At 37.0% G+C, this 24,834-nt stretch overlaps 1 protein-coding gene across 1 annotated transcript; it reads left to right on the forward strand.

Annotated features, from left to right (window-relative positions):
* The first annotated feature begins 4,963 nt into the window (after positions 1-4,963).
* On the forward strand, positions 4,964-18,895 carry EFHB (EF-hand domain family member B). Its single transcript, XM_042044107.1, has 13 exons — positions 4,964-5,059; positions 5,384-5,446; positions 6,238-6,381; positions 7,698-7,878; positions 8,466-8,576; positions 9,644-9,770; positions 10,130-10,213; positions 11,914-11,978; positions 13,336-13,490; positions 14,313-14,520; positions 14,901-15,104; positions 15,602-15,783; positions 18,644-18,895. The coding sequence occupies exons 1-13, from the start codon at positions 4,994-4,996 to the stop codon at positions 18,806-18,808; spliced, it is 1,755 nt and encodes a 584-aa protein (XP_041900041.1). The 5' UTR covers positions 4,964-4,993; the 3' UTR covers positions 18,809-18,895.
* Positions 18,896-24,834: the final 5,939 nt, after the last annotated feature.

Raw genomic sequence — 24,834 nt, forward strand, 5'->3', positions numbered from 1 at the left:
TTATGTAAGCCCCGTGGTCAGTGCTATGCTAGTTTCTCCTTTCCTAGTATGACATATCAATACATTAACATACTGAAGTGAATGGAGTGAAACAGATTGTTCTTTTTCTTTTCATCTTCATCAGTTCTTCTTTTCCATATACTTTTCCATTGGTACCAGTTTGGTCTGAGAGTAACAATTTCCCCTTTCTGCTTTACTAAGTTGATCACTTACATAAGTGCTTTGTGAAAGGCCAATATGTGACTTCAAAAAAAGTTAAATAGACTTTGCATTCACCAGTGATGTAGAATGCCAGACTAGCTCCAGAGAATCATGTTTGAAAGTATACAAATTTTTTTGAGCTGCGAGTTTGCTGAATGTTTGTAAGAGTTGTCCTTTAAATCATGTAATTGTGCCCTAATACACTGCTTATTTGCCATAACCCTCTGACTAGTCCCAATATGTTCAACTGGACTGCAGGATTTGCTGAGCAAACAGTAGATTCCTGATAACCAAATATGTTTTACTACACACCTGATGGGCATACATTCGAACACCAGATAGCATCCAGTCAACCTGGCAGCTGCTCACTCACTCACTCACTCACTCAACCTCCCTGCAGTAAGACAGAGAACAGAACAGGAAGAACAAAAACAGGTAAACTTGTGGGTTAAGATAAATACAGTGTAATAGATGAAGGAAAGAGGAAGTGAAAAGGCAATACAAAGGAAATCGCTGGTTACCCCCATAAACAGACCAGTGTCCAGCCAGTCCCCAAGCAGCAGCCAACTTGGAAGCCATCTCCTTTGTCTACCTCCATTTTTTTATTACTAAGCATAGTGCTGTGTGAGATGGAATATCCCTTTGATCAGTTTGGGTCGGCTGTCCTGGCTGTAATCGGCTCCCAAGTTTCTCACCATCACCAGCATTCCTCCCTGGGTGGGGCTCATGACAAAGTGGGGGAAAAGAGAAAGTCCTCACCCTATGCAAGCACTGTTCAGCAGTAGCTGAAGTATTGCTATGTTATCAACAGCAGTTGAGTCACAAATCCACAACACAGCACCATTCAGGCTGCCATGAAGAAAATTAACTCCATCCCAGCCAGACACAGTACATATATGAACAGTTTTTGAGGAAGAATATTGTACTGTATCTTTAGAATTACTTGAACTAAATTCAGTTTAGAGATTAAACACTTCTGTCATACATAACATTTCAAGTTTCACTTAATCTTATCAAATGAAGGACCATACTATTCCATATGTAAGGATCATTATGTTTCTAATATAAATAAATACTTTCTAAAATTGAAATAATTTTACAGATTATCAGATGTATCTGAAGTTCAAGGCTGAATGGAGTTTTTGATGCAGGAATTCTATTCATATGATATAGCTGCACTAATGAAAAGGGGGCAAAAGGGATAAAGTATTACTTTCACATGAGAGATTAGAGAATTTTTCTCTTCAAAATGATTTGAGCAGACTTCAGATGCGTTGCAGTAGGTAATTTTGCTGAAAATGCTAGCATGAATGGAAATTTCCCATGCTTTTTGTTTATTAAGTATGTAGGCAGTCTGTGGTTTGGATTATGTGATGGATGCACTCTGGAACTCAGATCCCACAGCAGCAGAGCTCTGATGCTGTGTGTATCTGTGCCGGTAGGAAGCCTGTGTTACATGCAGGAGGTTCCTGCTGCTAACTTTAACTCCCTGACTGGAACACAGAGCTATAGCACATCTCTCTTGCTTTGTGAAACGCCCAAATTGTTCACAGCTGGTTGACGCTGACAGAGGGGGACAGCAAACACCAAACGTTCACTGTGAATGTGTGAAATAGAGGCATGTGAGAATGTGGCAGTGATCAAATGACCAAGTTCCAGTTACTGTATTTTGGGCTTGACAGGTCTCTGTGAGTTCTAGTGGTGAAGACAACGTTCTTCTGTTGTAGTCTGCACAAAAAGATGTTGAAGGAAAGCTCTGACCCCACGCGGATAGCCCTATTAGGAGTCATGTTTTTGTATTTTATTTCATTGTGGTTCATATATCAAATACCAAAATTGAAACTGTGCTGGGTGATATTAACAAATTTATGTTAGTGGGTCATGGTTTCACCAGGTGGCTTTCCATCTATTTTAGCATTTCTCTGCAGAGTTTAATAGTATGTTCTGCTCAGCCTTTTTGTGTTTAAATCTAAGGCTAATTGTGTACTAATAAGTGGAAGTTGACTTTAGAAGATGTGCAGAATCTCTTTATTGTGTTTGAACTTTCCAATTTATTTAAGTGTCCATCTGCTGTGACATTCTTTTTTTCTGTCTTCTATCTCTAGTTGTGGTTGGTCATATCATAAGGTATAGAAAGTGTGCAGCACACAGAAAACAGCAATTTTCTATCTGTAAATGAATTGAATAAAAAAACATGAAAGCAACCAGGCAGTAACACCAACGTGCATCGGCATGGCTGACATAATTCAGGTATTTCACCAAATTTGGAGTGTTTTACACAGAGTTCTCTGGCCTTCAGAGACCTTAAGGCATCTACAGACTTAGTGCTTTGGCTGCGGTCTATGCCAGCACCATAGTCAGAGAGGGAACTGTGTTGCAGAACATGGTGTTTACGCTTCATAAAGAAAGTAAAATGCAGGGGTTTAGACAGTTTCCATTCCTCAGTTTTAGCCTAAACAAGACAGAAAAAGGCATTAGATTGTGGGAATTGGATGTCAGAAACTAGTGAAATGTCAAGTACTGTTGAGGAAAAAAAGTGCTGCTGTAGAATGGAAAATTTTGTTCAACTTTTTCCAAACAGCTTTCTCTAGAGATTCTACTTTTAACATAGATGACAAATTCATGCTGAAGTAAAGAAAATTTTGATCTTTTTTTTCCTAAAATTGAGTTCAATCGGTTTTTGCCAGTCCATCAGCTTATCTTTAAAATTTCAGGTCCTTCCCTCTCTACAAATATTCTTTCTGTGGCCAAAATAACTTTCAATATAACAAAGAATGGATCTGACACTGATTCCACAATGAGAAAATTATAGGAAAGAATGTATATTGTTAGTAGGTTTCAAATTGATTTATAGAGACCCACATTTCTGCAGAAGAGAAAACAACCACAGAGAGGCAAAAAAAAAGAAGGCTGAGGACTTTTGCTCTACTTGTTTCTGCAATAGGCACTCTTGTTACATGTCCAAGTCCTATTTTTATGCCTTTGACACAAACCACTCCATCGGGACTGAGTGGATGCTTTCAATTAGCAAGTGTGGCCACCTGCTGGGGAAAAAACAAGGTAAAAATAAATCAGCAAGGTACAGAATGTATAAAAATGATAATAACCTGAGCATAGGTAGAGAGCCAGCTAGAAATACAACAAACACGAGGATAAAAAATTCAAATCCCAATTTCCTATACCCTATTATTACCATCTAATTTTTACATTACTGTACTTTGCTCTTCCTCTGTATAAATAGTTCTCCCTTCTCCTGACAACTTTACTAAACAGAAATTGCACCTTACAGACAAATGGGTCACAAAGCAAGACACCACCAATCATTTTATTTATTAAACTACCAAAAAATTACTGCTTTATTTGGCAGGAACACTCTGAACTTCAAGCAACAACAAATATGACAAATATGAAAAGAACTGAACACATTAAGACTTTACAAGAGCTTCTTTAGTTCCCAAGTGGACATGGATATTCCATATTAGCGGTGTGGTGCAGCCATATCTACAGCAGAAAAACACGTACCTTCTTTTGAGAAAGGGCACCAGCATTGCCACAGCTAGATCATAGCTGATGCTATACATGATGCTTCTTGCCTGGAGAAGACCAAGCTGTGTTAGTATGTGCTGGAAGTTCATGGATCATAGCACTGACAAGTACTGTTGGTGACCTGGACAGCCGAAGCAGGTCATCAGACAGCAGTGGCTGCCTGAGCCTCTCACCTTCCATTTGTAGAAAAGGAATTTAGTTTTAATTCAGCATCATTCATTTAAAATCCTTATCAAACAAATGTTAGAGCATAGAATAAAATTATAACACATGGTAATGTTTGATTAATTAGAGTTACAGTCTGTGTATTTATCTAAAATGGATTTTTCTGTCATGGGACTATAGAGAATGGAGCAGGATGTGATTAAATTTAGATGTTTTGCTGGGAAGAAGGGAATAGTTTGCTAAGTGTCATCTGAGAATAAAAGTCTTTTTAAGAGCTGAGGGTCTGTTAAACAGCGGTGAAAGTTGTTCAGTCTTACCCACGCTGCTTTTCTGAAATAATCCACATCTGTTTCTAAAAGGCAAATACAGTGGGTTAGATATATGAAGTGTTGACTCATTTAAGACAAACAGTGACAGCACTCACGTGTTTGATAAATGGGGTAGTGCTGACAGGCTTCTCTCACCCGCCTCCATGCTGTGCGTGGGTGGGAGCTGCAGTTTTCTCTAGAGGTATGCCCCAGCATACAATATTTTAATAACATGTGACAACGTTCGTGAAAGGGGCTGTATTTTTTATTACAGTAATAAAGATTGAAAGTTTGATCAGACTTTTGACCATGTAAGACCTCATTTCAACCTCAAGATTCAACCTGCCTGTCTGAAAGCTGGTAGATTTTCAACGATTTTATAATCGGTCTAAGGAATGTGCGACCTCTACAGCTGGGCCTTAATTATTTTTCTAGAGCATGACATTTACAAAATAGCCCAGTGCAATCTATTTCCTGACTTTCGCCGAGGGGTGCAAGATGTAAGGGGGGTGGCGGAGCGCTGAGGGCAGTGGAGGGAGCGCTGTGAGGGGCAGGACGGGGGGCGCTGGGTGAGGAGGATGGCGGAGCGCTGTGAGGGGCAGGACGGGGGGCGCTGGGTGAGGGGGATGGCGGAGCGCTGTGAGGGGCAGGACGGAGGGCGCTGGGTGAGGGGGATGGCGGAGCGCTGTGAGGGGCGGCAGCACCGCCCGCCTCGCACGAGCGCTCCCGGCCCCGCCGCCGCCGTTACCGAGCGAACAGGGTAAGCGGCGGCCATGGCGGAGCAGCTGCCGCCCTGCCCCGAGGAGACGACCCTCGACGGGACTCCGGAGCAGGCCAACGTGAGCGCCTTCGCCGAAGGGGTCCCACCGATGCCGGGGAACCTCCCCTCGCTCTCCGCGCCTTTCTGGGGCGGGGTCTCGCCGAGGGAAGGGGCTGGAAGAGGGGCAGCGTGTGGGATGGGAAGGAGCGTCTCCCTGCGAGCCCCCTCTCTCCCAGAAATGGGTGTGGCTCCTTCCCACCCTCCAACCCCCACACCCCCCCATCAAAACGGGGACAATTGGACAACATCCCGTGCATAGTGTCACATTCCAGTTTGACTAGTTGTGTGCATTATTACAGTGAGTTCCGTTATTCCTTATTTATTTTTTTATTGCATTGTTTAGGCTGGAAAGTTGCGACCCGCAGGCAACACGGTTGCGAGTTGTCTCGAAGAGGTGTTACCCAGGGTGAGTTGGTTTTGCAGAGGCTCCTGGTTTTTTCTACATCCCTTCTCTTTTGAAACTACCATTTATTTCAGTGTTGGTTTTTGTCACATAGAATTATAGAGACTAGCTGGCAGGATTGAAAAACACTTCTGGCAGTACATTTTCATTGCATGTGTTTTACGAAAGTCACCGTGCTTGCTTAGTTTGGACTAAATATGATTGTTTTACACAGTTTTTTCCTCTGGTAATACAATTAGAGTAATTATTGGGAATTATTATTACTTTTGATGCAGGTTCTTCTTTACAGGGATGCCTGCCAGAATTGTGATTCTCACTGGCCCTGCCCCATGCCCCTGAAGAGTCAGAGGCTACTGAGACACAAATGGATCCTGTAAATAGCGGGTCTCCCTTTAAATGATAATTAAAAAAACCCCAACACAGTGGTTTAAATAATTTCCAAAATTGCTACACTGATGGTGTAATTGCTGTGAATCAGGTTCAAGGTTTCTGAAATTTATAAGTGTAAAATCTAGTTTGCATCACAAACATGTGAAGTAGCTGTTATCCAAATTAAAACTGGGGAGCATTGAAACTTAGCAATGCTGGTTTGATAAAATTTAGTCTGGGTTATTTTGACCTTATGCTCACAATATCAGCATCTGCAGGCATATATGCATGTATTACAGCCCAAATCACTCTCATATTTTGTTCTTACATCTGGAATGACACAAATATCTGCAGTACTTTTTTTTTTTCATTAATGTTTTGTGAATGTCTGGTGTAAACTTGTTTTTGCTTTGCCTTACATTTAGCCCATTACTCCAACTGTTGTGCGAAAGTTTCGAAATACAACAGATCCAGCTCCTGGTGCTAAAATAATATTCTATGGCACAGCAAATGATCCTAACGTTGCATCGCACTTGACACATGGCATAAAGACAACCTCCAAACTCACTGTAAGAATGTGACTCATTTACTTTTGCTTAAGAATGAACCTCTTATGAGTGTTCTTAATGAAAGCAACTGATTTCCTCATAGTCAGGGATAAAGGTACATAGCTGAGTGATTTATAGTGCAGCATTTCACAGCCGTTATGAATTGGCTGAGTTCTGAGGTCAAATCATAGGATTTACTTAGCATTATTGAAATTGGAAGATATTTGAAGTTCAGTGACTGTTACCAGTAACATTATTTTTGTAGTGGCTACTGAATTATTAATTTCATTCCAAGATTTAAGTTAATGAACAGTCTTCTACCCATAATTTTTGCTGCTTGCTTCTTCTGGGTTACAGAGATAAAACCAGTTGAGCTCTTAGCAAAAGAGGTGTCTGAGAATGTGTTTACAATTTGGTGTAATTATTCTGTATGTTTTCTTACCTTTGGCTTGAAACTGATTTTTTTAGCTAAAAAAGTGATGGTTTGGATATGTCAGACTATTTTGCATGTGTTCTTTAGAAATTATCTTTGTAATCTGTAATCAAACAACTGAAGAGATCATTGGTAGTTTTATCACACAGTTAGTGTTCATATCTCTAAAAACAGAAGTTGTGTTAGTAAAGTGCATTTTTATGAAGTAAGTAAGTCCTAGTATTGGAGGATGTTGAGTAGGACATTTATTAGGCATATCCAAAATGAAAGACAACCAGGTTTTGGTGTCCCTCCTTAGAAGTTTTTTGTTGAATGTATTGATCTGTTTAGCCTGTACTGTCTGTTGAAGGCTTTGCATTACTAATTAAATATTAACTGGAGGAAGATTTGGAAGCCTCGTCAGTTTGCTAAGCGTGGGTTTGGATCAATTGTACTTGCTACTACTTTTTTCAATATTTCTTCATATAATATTCAATGAGAGTCTAGTAATAAATCTTCTCTAGTGTCCCCATTACTTTGATGGATAGCCTGAAAAATCAGATCACTTTATTTTTGGTCATACTATAATTTGAGTATAGTTTCTAATATGTTCTAAGAAAAGAAAGATTGCAGTCAGGAAATGTATATATTAACAAGTGGAAAAACTAGCATAAAAATAAAAATATCTCACAATAAGTGTTTTATTTAGCTGGAAATTTAGCATAGCATTGATTAATAGTGGTCTTATCTCAAGACACAGTTTTGGTTTGCAAATTGGTGGATAAAATTATCTCAGTGTAACCATGTAAGATCTCATTAGGACACTTATAAGCAAGCTTTTGTTTGTGTGGATAGTCATAGTGATGTGTGAGTGATCAAAGTTTGTTGGTTTTCCTGCCTCTGGTGTTGTTTTTGATGTCTTCAGGTAGCTTCATTGATAAGTCCAGTTGCTAAAAGTGAATTTCAAGAAAGGATGCAAGACATGAAAGAAGCAATTTACTCCAGTAATCGTGAAGCACCTTTGGGTAGATCACATGATCAGTCTTCTAAGTTACCTGAGGGCTTGGATATAATTAATACTACATTTGGAATAAAAGTCTTCAAAGGTAGGAAAATGTGCCATTAAAACATATTTCCTGTAAATACAAGATAACCTGCAATTTAATATCTAGCACATGCTCCATGATTCCAGCAACTCCATTTTAACAGAAGAGTTATTATATAACAGCTACTGAAAGGCCTAAAAATTTTTCAGTTACGATGAAGAAACAAGCAACTGAGAACATATGGTATCTAGTTGGGCTTTTGGCTTTCTTCCTGATCTGTCTTTATAGCCTGGGAGAACTGTTTAGGTAGCTGTCAACTTACCTTCCTTTTCCCAACAACTCTAATAGGTCTAGTGAAGAAACTTCCTTGACATGTGTATCTTTCTTCCATAGACTGGAGGAAATCACATCTGTGTTGCCCATGTAGCTTTCTTGCAAAAGTTCTGTACATCTGGGTTTCTGTGATTCTCTCCCTAGTCCCCTGTTACTAGATTGAATGTAGATTGACTAGAAATGTGGTGAGAAGTATCATTCTTCCACAGTATTAGCAACTTCTCTAACAAGATATTTTTTACAATTAAGAACCAACCAAGCAATACATCCACCCCCTTACCTCCCCCAACCATACATTATTTATTTTTTTTCAGATTTGTCAGCTGGAGAGGTTGTAAATCCATCAAAAACCTTTGAGGAAGTGGATAAAGAAGCGAGAGAAGGACATGATTTGTACGTTCTGTCACATGAGGATTATTATGTGGGTAAGTTCAAAGGCTGAGAAGAAACCCATAAAAAGTTCCTCTATGTGTGTTCAGTGCATACTGTATGCTATTTTTTAAGATATAAACTACTAATTTTAACCACTGTATTAATACAGTATAAATTATTAAAAAAATGTGAAAAAATATGCAACTGACAGAGCATGATGTCAGTTTCTAGAACTGTCAATCACTTCATGATGGGCATTTAAAACAGTATAAGAAGTTCATGGAGGAGTTGGAAGTCTGATTTCTTTTGGGTGCTGTTCGAAAAGCAAAATATTTCCAGGAAACTAGAAACTTACAGATGCCCTGGTTGCTTACTGAGTTTGGCATTGTCTATGCCACTGAAAGAAATCTCAGATTTAAGGTCACAGACTGTGAGCCCAACCCACTCCATTACATTCTCCTCTAGTTCCTCTCTTTCACCAGGATCCAAAAAGCATTTCAGAGCAGACAGAGTTTCTGATGAGGAGCTTAGCAGTAGCATAAGAATTCCATGCTGCCATACAGCCATATGAAGCCCTTATTAGAAAACATGCAGTGAATAATATTTTTGAAAGTCCTAAATATAATTCTTTTTAAAAGGTGATTGAAAAGACCTTGAAGAAAAATAATGACGGTTTTTTCTGTGACAAAAGACCATAGCAAGAGTGTATCTGAAAATGCAGCACCTCAAAAACATTTTTGCATTTTTGAAAAACAATAAATCAGATGGTATACATTTCTGTTCAGGTATAGATATTACACAGCAATTTGTTTGCATGACCCTCACCACTTAGGCTACATTAGGTTTCATTTATTCTGTTGGGCTTGTCTTTAATCAGACATAAAAGAATATCCAACTGAAGCAGTTTTTGCTTTTTATTTTGCCTTTTATCTTCACTTTTGACAATGAGGTTGTTCCTAACTACTCAATAAACAGGGGGAATGCATTTATCTTTAATTGAACGGGTTTGTTAGTTATTTGCTGTTGTTTCTTCATTGTTTTGTCTTAAGAATGAAGATACTGGGTACATTTTTCTTCCTGAGGTGTTTTACATAGGTTGAAATGCCTACTTTTTCTGCAGGGGAGCCAATCAATAGGAAGTATAACTCACACTTCGACAAGTCTTTTGTTTACGGAATGGAAACCCCTCACTATGAAGATGGGCGAAATACAGCTAAGACCTTAAATTGGGTCTTGGACCTGGATTCGTGAGTTGCAATGAGTTAACTAGTTAATTAATGGGATGAATTATCAGGAAGAGTGGGTCTTTGTATTGAAGGAAGCTGTACATCTTACAATCCTATCCTTAGCTGTATTGAACTGAATAGAAAATGCAAGGCGTGATTTTCAGAACAGTTTATCCAATCACTTTGACCATACAACAACACTTGGCATGTCTTAAGCATTGTGTAAAGTCCTTTGATTTTAAGTAGCAAGATATTTTAATTGCTAAGTTGAGAGAAGTTGCTGTTTTCTTTTAATATACAATAATATTTTAAAATATTATTGAAAAAATCTTGAATATTTTTAAACAAATATATGCAGGAGTTACTTTCATAATTTGTAGGAAGAGAGCACCACACCTTGTGTCAAAACGAAGTGATGATTTCAAGGAAAAATACCAGCCTCTTGTTGGAAAAGCTTTTGATCCGTAAGTAAGCAAAGACACCTTCCAAGCACAAAATTCACTCACTTTTGCCATTTCTCCAGTATCTTTTTATGTCTTTTATCTTTTTATGGATAAAAAATATAACTGAGTGCTTCCAGTGCAGCACTCATTTAACAGAAAAGGACCTTTTACCTGCCCTAATTAGGCTGGTAAGTACACAAGTTACTAGTAAGGGCTGTACTGTGTCCATGTAATGAAGTTAGATCTTACTGTTTAAGTGGTCTGTATCTGACAAGCACTCTTTAAAAGACATTTTTTCCCCCTGTATTTTGCAGTTAGGAAGGTTTGAAAGGACTGAAACATCTCACCTAATATTTTGGGATTTGGCCATTTTGCTTACTCTGACACTATTTTTGGTCTTCTTTGTTAAATCATTTGTTATCTCAATTTTATTACTTCCTTGGAAAAGGATGTGGAACTAAATTGTGTTAATACCTAGTAGCATTTACCAATCTCATCTCTCAGCTGAATCATTATAATGACTGAGGTTTATGAAGCAATCTGGAACAGTTTTGTAATGCTTAAGAAACACCATAGAAGTCATAAGGTACAGTGGGGTGAGGATCCAGGTATGCTGCAAATGTAGGGCTCCTGAATGTATCCAAAGGCAGTTGCTCTGGATTTCTGCAAAAATGTGTCAAAAACAGCATCGTTGACTTTGGTAGCAAAAGGTGATTTTAAACTCAAGATCCCAGACTTAAGTACATGTGAGGAGTGAACGCAAATATGAGTCAGTTTCTCCTCTCCCCTTCCCTGTGTCCCAGCTTACTGTGGGACAGACCTGGAGCATGAGAACATGAGGCAGTGGGATCAGTCAGGGATGGGTTGCAGTGCAGCCTGAAACCAGCACTAATATTACAAGATAGGTAAAGGCTAAACAAATCTTATTTAGTGAATTTTATGCCATCCACATCCTATGTGTGATATTAAAATTATAAAAGAAAAATATACATAGTAGTTTTTAGATTGCAGTGTTTTCATTTCTGTGTGTGGGTTTTTGTTTGGCTGGTTTGTTCTTTAGAACAAAGCATTGATTATCTTTTCAATTCTGATGGGGATTTTTGATTCAGATTACAGTTTTAATTATTTAATTATTAAAAATAAAATGAGCATTGCATCTTTTTCAAATTAAAAGAAGAATTAGTTCTTTAATGTCACAAACAGCATCTTCAATTCTGGTAAATAAAACTGATCCAAGTTTTCCACATGGATATGGGCTTGGTTGCTGGTTTTGGTAGGCACAAAAATGCATGTGGAAAAGCAGAGATGTGATTCAATTTTTCCACCTTAGCCAAAAGTAGTTTATTTGAGATATTTCAGTTGGAGATTCTGTCTAAGTATTCCTATCATTTGACTACAAGGACTTTTCTCACACATTTCTATCATTTTCTTAGGAAAAAATAGCATTGAATGTTTTTCCTTCTAATGGGCATAAATGTTCAAAAAGTTAGTGTTTACTTTTGGCTGTGTTACATTACAAACAGTGAACATTCTAATCAGCTTTGTAAAAGGATGCTTTTCAGGAATGGTAGCTTTGAAATAAAGTCCTGATAAACAAATTTCAGGTGAACTATTTATATCATCCCTAATTATATAATCACTTTTTCTAATAGTATCAGGGGTTCTATTTTGGCTATTAATAAACTGTTTGACAACTAACAAAGAAATGTTCTTATTGACAGTATAGCAGAAACTATGAATGTTCCCCCAGACCATACATTTGGATTGATAATCCCTCCAGAGGATGGTAAGTTCAAGAGCAGAATAAAATCCTATCTTGCTGAGGAAACTGTGCTGAAGTAATTGCTGTTGGTTGTGTATATAGTTTTCCTAAAATCTTAAGAGGCAAGGTACAAAAATTTATTGACAATAAATTTTTGGAATGAAAATTTGAGAGGATTTGAAGTTGCTAGTGGGAAAAAAACAAATGTCAGAAATAAAGAAGCTTTAGGTTTGGGATTATCATGATGGTGTGTTTTTTTCTTTTTTAAAGCCTTGTATCTGAATGTAACAAAATGGGAAACAGCAGAAACCCCTTATTATCATCAAAGTGACAAATTAAAATGGCTATTTAAATCAATTATGCATCTTCCCTCTCAATGATTTCTCAAGCACTTCTCTAAAAAGAGTAAAAGTAACAAGAAGTAAATAGGAATAATAAGTTCTTGAAGGTTGTGAGGAGATAGAAAACAGAGTAAAACTGTTAATTTTCATTATGACAAAATTTTGAAAGCTAGTAAACTCAAATAGTCAGTGTTGGGATTGATGATGTTTTAACATTATGTTTAACAACTAGGGAATACAGTCAATAATTGGGAAGCAAAAAAATGAAGTAGATCAAAGTTATCCAATTAATCTAGGCCAGAAAAAGCTTGTTCAAAGAGTGCATAAGCTTTTACATGTTTTTCTATGTAGTGTAATAAAGTTCATGCTATAGGGAAGAGCAGAAGAAGCTAAAGGAATTCATTATTAACAATTAGAAAATCATGCTTGTACATTGCTGTGAGAGGGGGATTAGGTGAGCTACTCATGTTTGTTACTGAACTCTGAATGAACTTGCACTCTAGAAAGTGACCTTGGCATCTTGGGGATTTGGATGAAGATTGTAGCTCAGTGTGCCAAAGTATTTAAAAATATTAATAAAGTTAGGATGCATAGAAAATGGGAACAGTAACATTAAAAAGTACATTGTCTTTCTAGAAACCAATGATATATCATTATCCAAAATACTACATTGGCTCTCATAAGTATCTGAAACATGACAGACTGGAAGTGGTAGATTAATAGTGTATGTTCTTTTTGCTCATTTATCTGGACATTGAGTAACAATTACTGCTTTCAGAAGCTTTTGGAAGCAGTGGATAGATTTGTGAAGCTACATTAAGATGTTCCAAAATTTTTGATATTAACTGTGTGTGAGTAGAGAAATAATGATATGGACCATTTGATCTTGTAATGAAATGGCTGTATCAGCTGTTCAGCAGTGCTGAAAATCAGCATCTTGAAACTGAAATTCTCCTTTCCTTAAGAATGCAAACTGGTTTTTTGTATATGTCTGTTTACTGTATATGCACAACTAATTGAGGAATTGCTCATTTTTACAGATGTTCATGGTCTTCTGCATGTCCGGGTTCCATGTGAGTTCCTCCGTGGGAAGGACAGAGAAAGAGTTATCTTGATTGCAGTTCGGCAGTGTTTGAAGAAAGCTAACTATGAGAATTTTGATCTGTTATTAGAAGCATTAAGACATTTTGATAAGGTTAGTGCTCTGAAAAAGATAAATGTAAAAGAATGTGTGACATTAGTGCCGCTGTGCTGTAGAGATACAGACATGAAGAAACATAAGCATAGCAAGGTAAATATGGATGAAGACTGTAACTGTGAAGACAACTTCATAGTTATTGTATGTTTCATCTGCTGTGATATGCTATATGGAATTAGACACAATAGTATTTGGAGCTTTTCATAGTACTATTTGCAATCTCCAGGCTAGAGGGAGCAAGAGACACACAAGCAGGAGTAATCTTAACAATTTTCGGACTTCAAAATCTGGCATTCCTTTGTAAAGGGAAAACAGTGGAAGGGATTATGTCCATATTTTTTTCCGAGCTTCACTTTTTGACTCAGTTGCCAAGCGTCAGAATTTCAGATCTTTTCTTTTTTTCTCTCTGGAGAAAAAAATTATAATTGACATTTCATATGTAACATTAATTGTAATGTATACAGAATGATTGATGTCTTACTTTTGAAGACATCTTGGCTTTTCTTCAACATTTATTATTCGATTGTTATCTTGTCACAATATCCTGTCACACCTTTACTCTCAAATCACTGTATTATTTAAGTTGAAAATTACTTTTTGACACTTTCCTATTCATATTTCTTATTTTTAAAATACTTAGGGTTTATTTTTGTACTCAGCAATGTTACTCTTCTTGAAATGGTGTGTCTGGTGCTATTTGTAGATATGTATCTATATATCTGTATAAACACGTGTTTGTGTTTCTTTTGGTGAAGTTATTTTATGATGGCTGTTAGACAATGATAGAATATAACAACTGTTTTATTTTCTTCATAATAGAATGGTGATGGAATTATACACAAGGACAACCTACGAAAGATCTTTTTTCAGCTGAATGTGAATTTAGATGATGAACTCCTGGATTCCTTATTTGACTGTTGTGATTTGGATAAGGATGGTCTGATTAATTACCGGGACTTTGCAAACTTTCTGAACTGGAAAGATAAAAGGGGTGTTAAAGAGTTTGAAGAAAAAATAATTACAAAAGGTAGATGCCTTAATACTGGGAAATTGTGGGGCTGATCTTGTTCTTAGAATAGCTGTTGAAAGGATGTTGCTGTTGTAACCTAGGTGCTCCTTTAGAAGAGTAGGATTTAGAGAGTGCATTTACCTTGCTAACCACCAGCAGAGTCTCAGGTACAGATGTGTTTCAGAATCCTGGAGTTCTGTGTTGCAGAATGAGATTGTCACTGGGAAGTTTCCTTAATACTACAGATCAAGAGAAAGTAAAACATCTCCTAGAAGTGCTATCAGAAATGCAAATGAATTATGTTACCTCCTTCACAGTTCTTCAAGCAAAGTTTTTTGCCTCTTATTTTATAATGTGTTGATAGTATATCTTGGCTGTACCATAACTTTTGTATATAGGGAAAAAATTAGATGCCTATCTTCCAAAAGACACAAAGAAAGATGATGAACCACTGTTGAAGCTGGAAGATCTCATGTTAAAAGAACCAGGAAGCACAGCAAAGATGCCAAAACCGCTTACAAGATCAACAGACTGTGTCTACACAAATTATCGAACATCATCTTCTCAGTACAATGCTGTAGTAGGTGGTATCCCTACATCCTGTAAGTACAGTGGACTGTGCTACTCACTTCTGAGCATTATTTAGGACAAAATCAGGAGCAAAGTTTAAAAGTATTGCTACAGGTTCTACTAATGTACAATATTGAATTAATTTATCTAAGCTGAGTCTTTTAAGATAGGGGCTTGGAATTTGGAAGGGATAGTCTATTCAAAACATTGAAGTTAATCTAGATGTCTTTGAGAAATTATGCTAGTAATTTTGGGAGAACCATATCTCCTTGGAATCACCTAAAATACTTTCCGCTGGAAAAACTAAGTAAGTAAGTTCTGGTACATAACGGCAAGATTCCCTGTTTTCATGCTTCGTGATGTAGCTGAAGCCAGGTTTTCTAAAAATGAGAAAAAAGACACAAGGAAGAAAATTATATAACTTGTTATTGAACCTATGTCAAGCATCACATTTCTTCTTCTTTCATGCAAAATGTTTTATCCTCCCTGGCACTATCTATCCATGCTGCCTGTTGATTGATTTTCACAGGTTATCCATTGTGTGGTATTCCAACAATTCGTTCAGATATTCCTGCTCCTCGAATTCGCCGCCTCAGTGACACAACTAATTATGGTGACCAGGGCAATAGTTTTTCAATATTGTTCCCTTCTGTCTTCAGTCAAAAGGGAGTATATGAAAGAGATCTTTTAAAAAAGAGACCAAAGGCAGAGGTATAGTGAATTCCTTCAGAATATTCTTCCAAGATAATTGTTCTGCTAGCCATGTGGGAGTGGGCAGTCATATTATCAAGTAAACAGGTTGTAAAATTCATAGTGCAGCATTACCATCTTGCTTAACGTCCGTTCAGCTGTCTGAAAAATATGTACTCTTCACATTCTAAATTATTCATAAAGATGGTAGATGTTGATTTTATTGAGATCCAACATATTCAAATTTCTGAGCAAGGTCTTAAGCAACATGGTTTAATAGTAAAGTTAGCCCTGCTTTGATTATGTCATTGGATGGATGATGTCCAGAGATCTCTTCCAACCTAAGTTATTCTATGATTCCATGAGATGTCTTAAAAAGCCCCAAAATAAGATTTTTAGCTGTATAAAAATAATTTCTATCACAGAGGGATGTTTAGTGGAAAATTTTGGCAAGAGCATCTCAGACAAACTTGGCAGGTTTTGCTAATGGCAAATTCAGCAAACCACTTGAAAGCACCTTTTAAGTGCTCTGCTGAGTCACAGTCGTAGATGTACAAAGGATTTGTACAGTGCTGGAGGACATTGGGAGTCACACAGCAATGCTGTGTTGTCTCATAATTCTGAAGAGGAAGATGGGATGTGAGACTCCAGGGACTTACTTGGGGACTTCCATGATTTTTCTGTCTGATATCTCTGCAAGGTGCTGCCACTCTGTTTCCTCACAGACCAGAGTTTCTCCCACATAAATACTAAAACAACTTTGCTGCTTCTTCTTCAGTATTATTTACCACTTTGTTTTTACATTTTTTATGCAATTTATAGTGAAAAAATACTAAGAGAGAGCTTCATTACTTGAAGTACAATTTATTAGACAGTTGTAATGAAATGTGAAATTCCAATCTAAAATGAGAAAAGAAGCCATGACAACCTCTTCCTCTCTACTACTCATTATATTAAATATTCAGCAGTCATGTTTGAAAGTGGATCTGGAACTCGAATATATATTTTACAGAAAAGAATGTTGCTAGTTAGTGACTGGGGGCAAAAGGTGTGGTGTCATGTTCATAAAACACCTTGTCAGAATGTTGTGTACATGAGCATTTACCACTTTATAATCTAGCTCTGAAAGCAGGAAATGTGTGTGTGCAGCATATAGCTAATGGTAAATGGCATTCCTGCTTCATTGAGAAGCCAATTACATCTGCCAAGCACTAGATAGAACTCTTCTTTGAAGTTACAACATGTCCTGAGATGTCATACTCTGCTGTAGACTATACCAGCTATAGAGAATTCAGTGCAGAACTACCTCTGAGTCTGTTAAAACACCCTATGTTCATGTCTGTTTGGGAATTTTATGATTATTGTTTTGATGTATAATTAATGTTTTCAAAAATTTCATAGTTAATGAAATATTATTATATGATTGTATGATATTATTGTTAAATGATAGCCCGGAGTAATTTAATACTAATAGTTTTTGTATACACTGGTGAAAATGAATGCAAATTCTGACTATAAAACAGTTTCATGAGGTGACTCATCATGTTACAAAAGAATAAAATAGTTCTTGGGTTTGCTGTTTTCTTCACTGAAATTCTCTCCAGTCTGTTGAATAGAAGTTATGTAACTGAGGAATAGTGTGTAATTTATATGCCGCATGATCATGTTGATCACAGCTGAGAGTGAGTTTTATCCTGCCTGCACACAATAGTCTGTGGTTTGGTCAGTGATGATTTTACAGCAGTGATGAGTCCGGACAGAGCTCTCTCTTATAAATATGGTGAAGCCAAATTATGAGAGCATGTAGTCCTTTATTCTCCCTGCAGTGGTATCCTGTGATGGAATATTGCTTTTAGTTTAACTTCTATATTTCACTAGCTCATTGAAAAGATTGGATCATTGGTTTGTTTTACTTGTGGGTAATATGACTGATACAACTGGAACAACACCTATGCTTAAAGAAGCAAAATTCAGTCTCTTTTTTCCTCCTGCAATTTCAGCTTGCATGAACTCTCATAGGTTTATTGGCTAAGATGAAGCTGAAGACTTGCTGTACTGGGGTCAGGCCTATATTTATACAAAAGACAGTTTTAAAGGAAGATGATCAACGAGGTTGATTGGACTGTGTTAAAGGTCTTTTTCAATGCATGCATAAAATCTCCATAGTATAAATGTAACACACACATACACACACATATACGATACAATTGAAGATGCCAAATATTTACTGTTACTAATAGAAACACAGGGCACATCAATATTCTTCTAAAGGTACCTTTCTCTGATGAGTCAACAGGTCAGTGTAAGGAGGCATGCAACAGGAAGCAACCAAGTGAGAAAGTATGGAAAAAAATCCCTTCTGCTGAATTATTCTGGTGTAAAATTATAGCAAGGCCCAAAGTTGATGTGGGCCATTTCATTTTAGTCACTTCACCGGCTTATCTATACCAGCTGATGATCTTGTGTATAATACTCTTGCTGTGAAATGCAGATAATAATATAATCTGATTTGTGCTGGTAACTGCAGACAGCAAAAATAGAGTGGATAAACAGAACTAGTTTTAGAGCTTTTAAAAAACATTTACTTTGCCCTGAGTCTTCTGTGTTTGATTTTTCCCGAGTGTTGAAGTAGTGCACCAACATTACTTCATTAATTACAGACAATTTTGTTAAGCTTTCATTGCAATAATATTCAGATTTACTTAAATAGGAACTTCTTTGGTTAAGGATGAAAGATGTGGTCTGTAGTTTTACTTTAAGAGTGGGAAAATATTCTGTGGCAAATAGAGATTGCTAAATATGTAAAAGCCAGATGCTGTATAGTTTAACAAAATGCTGACCAGAATTACATGAATTGTATTATTTTGTATTATTTTTGTAGATTAAACAAATTCTCCACAATACTGGCATGAATGTTGCAGATGAAAGGTTTGAAGAAATATGGAAGAAAGTGTGTACGAAACATGAGATAAAAGAGCTTTGTGATTGTGAAGAAAGTATGTGGAATATAATGAATAAGATACATGAATCACGCATAAAATTCTAGTCTCTGATTCTGCTCTTTGGGCATTGCTCTTATTTGACATCAGTCATAGTTCTGATGCTGAATAAACAATAAATATTTATATGTGTACTTATATGTGTGTTGTATTTCTAAATAGTGGGTTCACCACATATATATGAATCTTTGTAGTTGGTAGGAACTGGTATCCGTGCTTGTAAATGTAATACAAATATTTATCTTATATTCCATTTTGCATTTTTAATTTTTTTTCTCTTATGAGTGGAAAGACACTTTTGAAAGTACTAAAGATAAATGTTTCAGATATTCAAGACCTCTCAAAGATTATTATCATATAATGGCATTTTGCCTTTCTTCTTATGTTCCATAATTCTTGTCAACAGAGATCTGATTGTGGCAAAGTATTTGAGACGTTTAAAAGTTCACGTGAGAAAGTGCTTTACAGTAAAATAGTCAGGAAGCTACACAGCAATAGGTGTGGGATCTAAAGTGTTGTCGTGAAATAGACTCCATTAAAACCAATAGGTTAAGAAGTCCAGAAATGAATGCCCATTGTGTGGCAGAGGGCTCCTATTCTTTATGCAAGCTTATGACTATTAATAGTATCCAGCTTTCATAATCAAGAAAAAAGAATGGATATTTAGAGGTGTTTATGAGAGCTCAGGCTGGGTAGCCAGAAAAGTTTGTCAGGGCTTTCAGAGGGCCAACTGTTCATCTGTGACCAATGTGGTTCCTTGGGAAGAGGAAGAGTCATTAATGGAAAACACTTGAGGATCATTATGCAAATCTCAATGAATATATATAAAGTCCAATAAGAATAAACAATGGAAAGCAAATAATACTAAAATATGCAACCGTGAGTTGGGATGTTCACTCTTCTACTACAGTACTGAACTTTGGTATAAAACAGTGGAAATTGTTCATTATGAACAATGAGAAATATTACTTCTAGACTTTCAAATTCAAAAGGAAGATCCTTGCCCAATGTAAGCTTAACATACAGGATTTCCAGAAGGATGTTACTTTGTCACCTATTGGTTCTTTAACTACCTTAAAAAGATTTGGAGAGCATTGCCAGCCAAAAGTGTTACTGAGTTCTACAATGAAAGTAAAGGTTCTGTTGTGTTAAATACTAGAAATTCGTGAAATGCCAGCTTAAAATTTCACTATAACGTACTCCTCACATGATTGTTAAGATTTCTCTTTTGCCTTTGTTCAAGGAGCTGGTCATTTCCATGTAACTGTCTTGTTCCATGAAATCCACAAGCCAGACTCTTCTGTAGCGTTAGTAGTAGCTGTCTTACATCAAGTAGAAAGAATTTGCTTTCTGCTATCTCCAGGGAGCAGGTGGTGGAAATGGTGCTTGATGAAGGCAACTTGTTTCCTGCTGTGAATGAATGTTGGTCTGCACTGTTGCTGCTTTGCCTCCCCATCCTTCTGGAGCTCTCTGCATGTACTGAGAAGCATGCAAGAAGCAGACTGAATGTCCCAACTGGAGTCATGACGGAAAGATAAATGTATGGCTAGTTTAAATTGAATTTATTATGTTAGGATTTTACCACCTTCAGTGAAATCCCCTAAAGCTGCTTTTCTGCTCATATTATGTGGGAGGGAAGAATCCTTTACCTTTGTTGCAGCAAACTTTCAAAAGCATTGGAAAGAATTACTTTAGAAAAAATGACGTATTTTTCTTCTTCAATAGAAGATTCTAGATGAAAGATTCAAGCTCACTTCACGGAAAAATTAAAAAAACAATTACTGAATCTGTGTGTATGTATGTATACGTATATGTATGAGATCAGTTGTGTTTGTTCAGCAACTTGAAATTCTGTGAACTATCTTTTTTTTAATCTACTGTAAAGATACTCACTTGCACTCCTCTACTTTCAGTAGAATATCTTCCTTTGTCAATGAAATGGACCTAATGTTGTTCTTGGTCAGTCTGCTAAGCGAGTTCCAAATAAAGAAGACTGATAAATCATGGTTTAGTTTTTTGTCAGTATATTTGTAACCAGAGACTAAAGATTTTCTTTCAAGTTTGGGTTTGAAATTAACTCTCTGAAGCTTTAAATTATTAATTACTGAAAAGAGCTGTAAATTCTGCTCGTCGGTACTTGTTTTTTGTCATGATATTCATTAGGAGGCCCCTGAAAGATTTAATCACTGTGACACAGCAACTTCTCAGGAGTTCCCCAATCCTTTTGCTTCCTTTTGTTAAATGCTTTGCATACACAGAGCTTTGGTGCAGATTTTTGTGTTTCATTTCTGTTTGGCTTCCCAACATGTGAATTCAATGATGTTTTTTTGGGCTTTATAGCTGCAAGTTGTGTTCTGTTATTTTTATGGTTCCCTCAATATATTCCAAATGACAGAAAATAAAAGGTTTGCTTTCTTCTATATTTCAGTGTGATTCTAGGTATGGAGCTAATGTAACTAGGACAGCACACTACCTTGCACTAACCTGGGGGCTGCATCCAAGGCAAAGTTTTCAGGAAGAGTTGTGAAAAAACTCAAAAGGCATGTGTTTTAAGAGTAAGTGTGTAAATTTAGTGCTTGAGGCAATGTATTCTGTTAACAGTTATATTAAAAAATTGCATGTTGACTGAGATTGTGGACAAAACTAGTAAACAGCAAACTGTAGCAAAGGTAAATATTTTGTTAAAGATCGGTAAGTTCTAGACATTTTGTGTCAAATTTTCATAATGGAATTTTCCATAAAAGTAGACACTGGATAAAAGACACAACACATTCAGATACTATGTGCATTATTTCTCCATTAATCTCTGTTTCACTGTGGTGATTATTCCAAAGAATAATGTATTTAATAATGATGCGTTTTGAATTGGTTCTGTCAAATGAACAAAGTTCATTTTAGAGAGATGTATTGGTTTCCAGGAACAGAGCAACGAGATCTTCCTATATATGGAGATAGAGGCCAGGGTTTGCTGCTCCCCAAAAGCCATGACAGGGAAACTGACTTTTGATACCTAAACACACCTGTAAAAGATAAGGTTAAAGATTTGAATGTGCAAAATTACTTTGTATTCATTCTGTATTTCTGGCTCTTAATCTTTAGAATGTGAATATTAGCATATATTAGAATGTGACTATGAATGTACAGCTAGTATGACTTATTTGGCAGTGACTTGCGCTCAGTAAAGCAGGTGTTGGACTCGACTATTCTGTTATTATTACTGTTATTATTTCAGTTCTCTAATGAAAAAAATCATCTGTGCAATGACTTTTATTTGACATGCTGGAAGATCCAGCCCACTGTCTTCTATAGAAATGTATGTACAAATAAATGCAGACCTTTCCTTAATATTATTATGAGATAACATTAATGTATCTGTCTTAAAAAGATGTAGTATTTTTTTTCCTGTACATCAAGAATTACTGGTTTTCAGTGATTTATCTGATCAAGTGATTCCTGGTCCTTGAACTCATTCCTTGAAGTGAATGGCCAGTTTTGTTTATTTGGTTTGGTTTCTAAACAGCTGTATGTAATTATTTGTGTGCTAAATGGAATGCTAATAATCTTATACTAAGAAGAGTACTTCAAATGGGTGTCTAAGCAGAAAAGGTACTGGGGAAAAGTGCCTAGAAAGATGACTAAAGTCTTTGTTTTGTCAGCAGATATGAGCAGGTAGGATGTTTTTGGAATGACTTATAGAGCCTAATTATGTTTGCCATTAGGATGCATTTCTTTGGACACTACTTACTTGCATTTGACAGTCTGTCACGGAGCACCATCTGCCTGCGTGGCTTCACCTTGCTGGATGGCCAGAGAGCTTTTCTAGCAGCTGGGTACAGGTTTAGGCACGCCAGAGAAACAATAAATGCTACCATGGTTGAGTAGTTCCAATAGGATCTATATTTCTTTACTACTCTTTAAATACCCTACTAATTTTGAAGATGCATGCAGAGGTTATGCAAACCTGTAGGAAAGATTTTGGAATCTTTGATCAGGATTAATCTGCAAGGGGGGAGGTAGTTAAAACAGTCTCCACTGTGCTCTGATTTCCTAAGACAAGTGCTTGCTGATTTCTGCCAGATGTGTGTGGCTTCTCTGAGGCCTGGAGGAGGTAGAGAACTTGTGTATCCTGGGTCCACATTCCTACTTCCAAATGTGGAAATTTACATTCCTGGGGACACAGATATGCGCAGCTGTGTTCTGAGATGATACCCTAGGAGATGAAGTGTTAAATTCTGTAATATAACCAAAGAGTAGATCTGCTATATTCTGCATGTTTTCAGAGCTCACTCCTCATTCCAGGGCCTAGATAGAGATGAAAATGGCAAAACCAAGACCTAATCTGAAAAAAAAAAGAGGACCTGAGTACCACTGACAGGTTTTAGTCATGTGGCTTTTGTGAAAGCCACTTCCTCTAGTGATAAGGATCATGTATTCTGTATCCTAAAAAAATAATCCTGTGCATGGGGTATGTTTACTAGATAAGGTTCTACCACACAATCAGATCAAAAGCAGACAGAGGAGCTTAAGAACATGTACTTCTAGAAATAGCTTTTCTATAAGCCTTGACATTTTCTGCAGATTCTAGAAACTGTCAAGTACTTATTTGAATCTGGGGTGGAACAAAGGACTGAAGCAAGAGCAGAAGGGTTTTCAAATGGTACCAGTTAATCACAGGGTGATTTTTTTTTTGGTGGTAGTTTTCAACAGATTTTAGAGACCGACATACACACCATATGACTGGTTCACTAAAAGTGTGTTCCCCAGTGAGTGACAAGGCTGAATGCACGACAAAATTTAGAGCTTTTTGCTTGTGAGCAATGAATATAACGTAAGAGTATAATGAGTATCTGCACAGGGCAGCACAGAGGTTCTGTCTAGCCCAGTGTGCCAACTGGCAGTGGTCAAAAAAGTGTTTATGGAGAAGTAGCCCATCAGGGCAAATGTTTCAATGTTTCTTCCAAGCAGTCTCCCAGTGTTTCAACCACTCGAGCCTCAAGTGTTTGAAAAGAAGGAAGAACTTGTCTGAAAAGCATGTATTTTTCTTACATTCAATGATCTTAAACACATATCTCTTCATAAACTTCCCCAGTGCGCCCTTGAAACTTTGGGATGCTCTAGCCTCTACAACATCTTTTGTCATGGAATTGCATAGCTTTAGCAATACACTGAACAGAAAACCTAGCTCCTTTTCTTCTTTTAAAACTCCTTTCTAAGGGCGTGATATAACACAATCAGTCTATTTGAAGAAACAACAAACAAATCAATTTCCAAATGCTGTCAGAGATACAGACATTTATAGACCTTTGTCACATGCTTCCTAAGTCTGGACTGGGGACTGCTTGCTTACCTATTGCCTGCATAGAAATTATTCCTCAGTGTTCTTTTGACAGGTTATCTTTTTCTGAGATGTTTCTGATTCTGCAGCACATTTTCTGAGGTACCATGAACATGGATTTAAATGTGCAGACAGGAGCTTTCTCTGCACGGTCAGTTTATTTCCCTCAGTAACAGCGTTAGGAATAACTACTGTATTTCAAACACGGAAGCAGGGGCAGTTTCAAAGGTGTACAGTGATTTTGCACTGAGTCAGAAATCCTTGCTGAGGGCAACAACCATGTAATATATTGTATGCTTACTGCAAACATAGTTCCCCATGACCTGCTTTGCTCTTACATACTGACTCAAGTGGATTTGATTCCAGGTTGTGTGTTGCTTGGAGAACAGAACTTGGTTCATTTTATACACCTGGACAGTCTACGTGTTTTCTTTCATAAAAGATGTAGGATGTGTAGGATGGAAGATGAAGCCTACAATTAAACTGGTTTTGCTTTAATAAATACTCTGTTGTTGTTCAGTTGCAGTGGGAATGTAGACTAGTTCTATCTCTGTATTTATTTGTCTTCTTATTCCAGTGGATTTGTATCGATAACAAAATATCACTCGTATGATGTTTAGCTCAAAGGACAGTCCTGCTGAAAGCCCAATGTGAATGGATTCCAGACTTCTGATCTCTCAATAAGAATTCTTTTGGAATCCTTATTTGCACCAACTTTAGAATGGAGAGCATTACAAA

This window comes from Corvus kubaryi, unplaced genomic scaffold (assembly GCF_017639235.1).
Source record: "Corvus kubaryi isolate FWS band 111438036 unplaced genomic scaffold, C.kubaryi_AGA036_p1.0 37398, whole genome shotgun sequence".
NCBI lineage: Eukaryota > Metazoa > Chordata > Aves > Passeriformes > Corvidae > Corvus > Corvus kubaryi.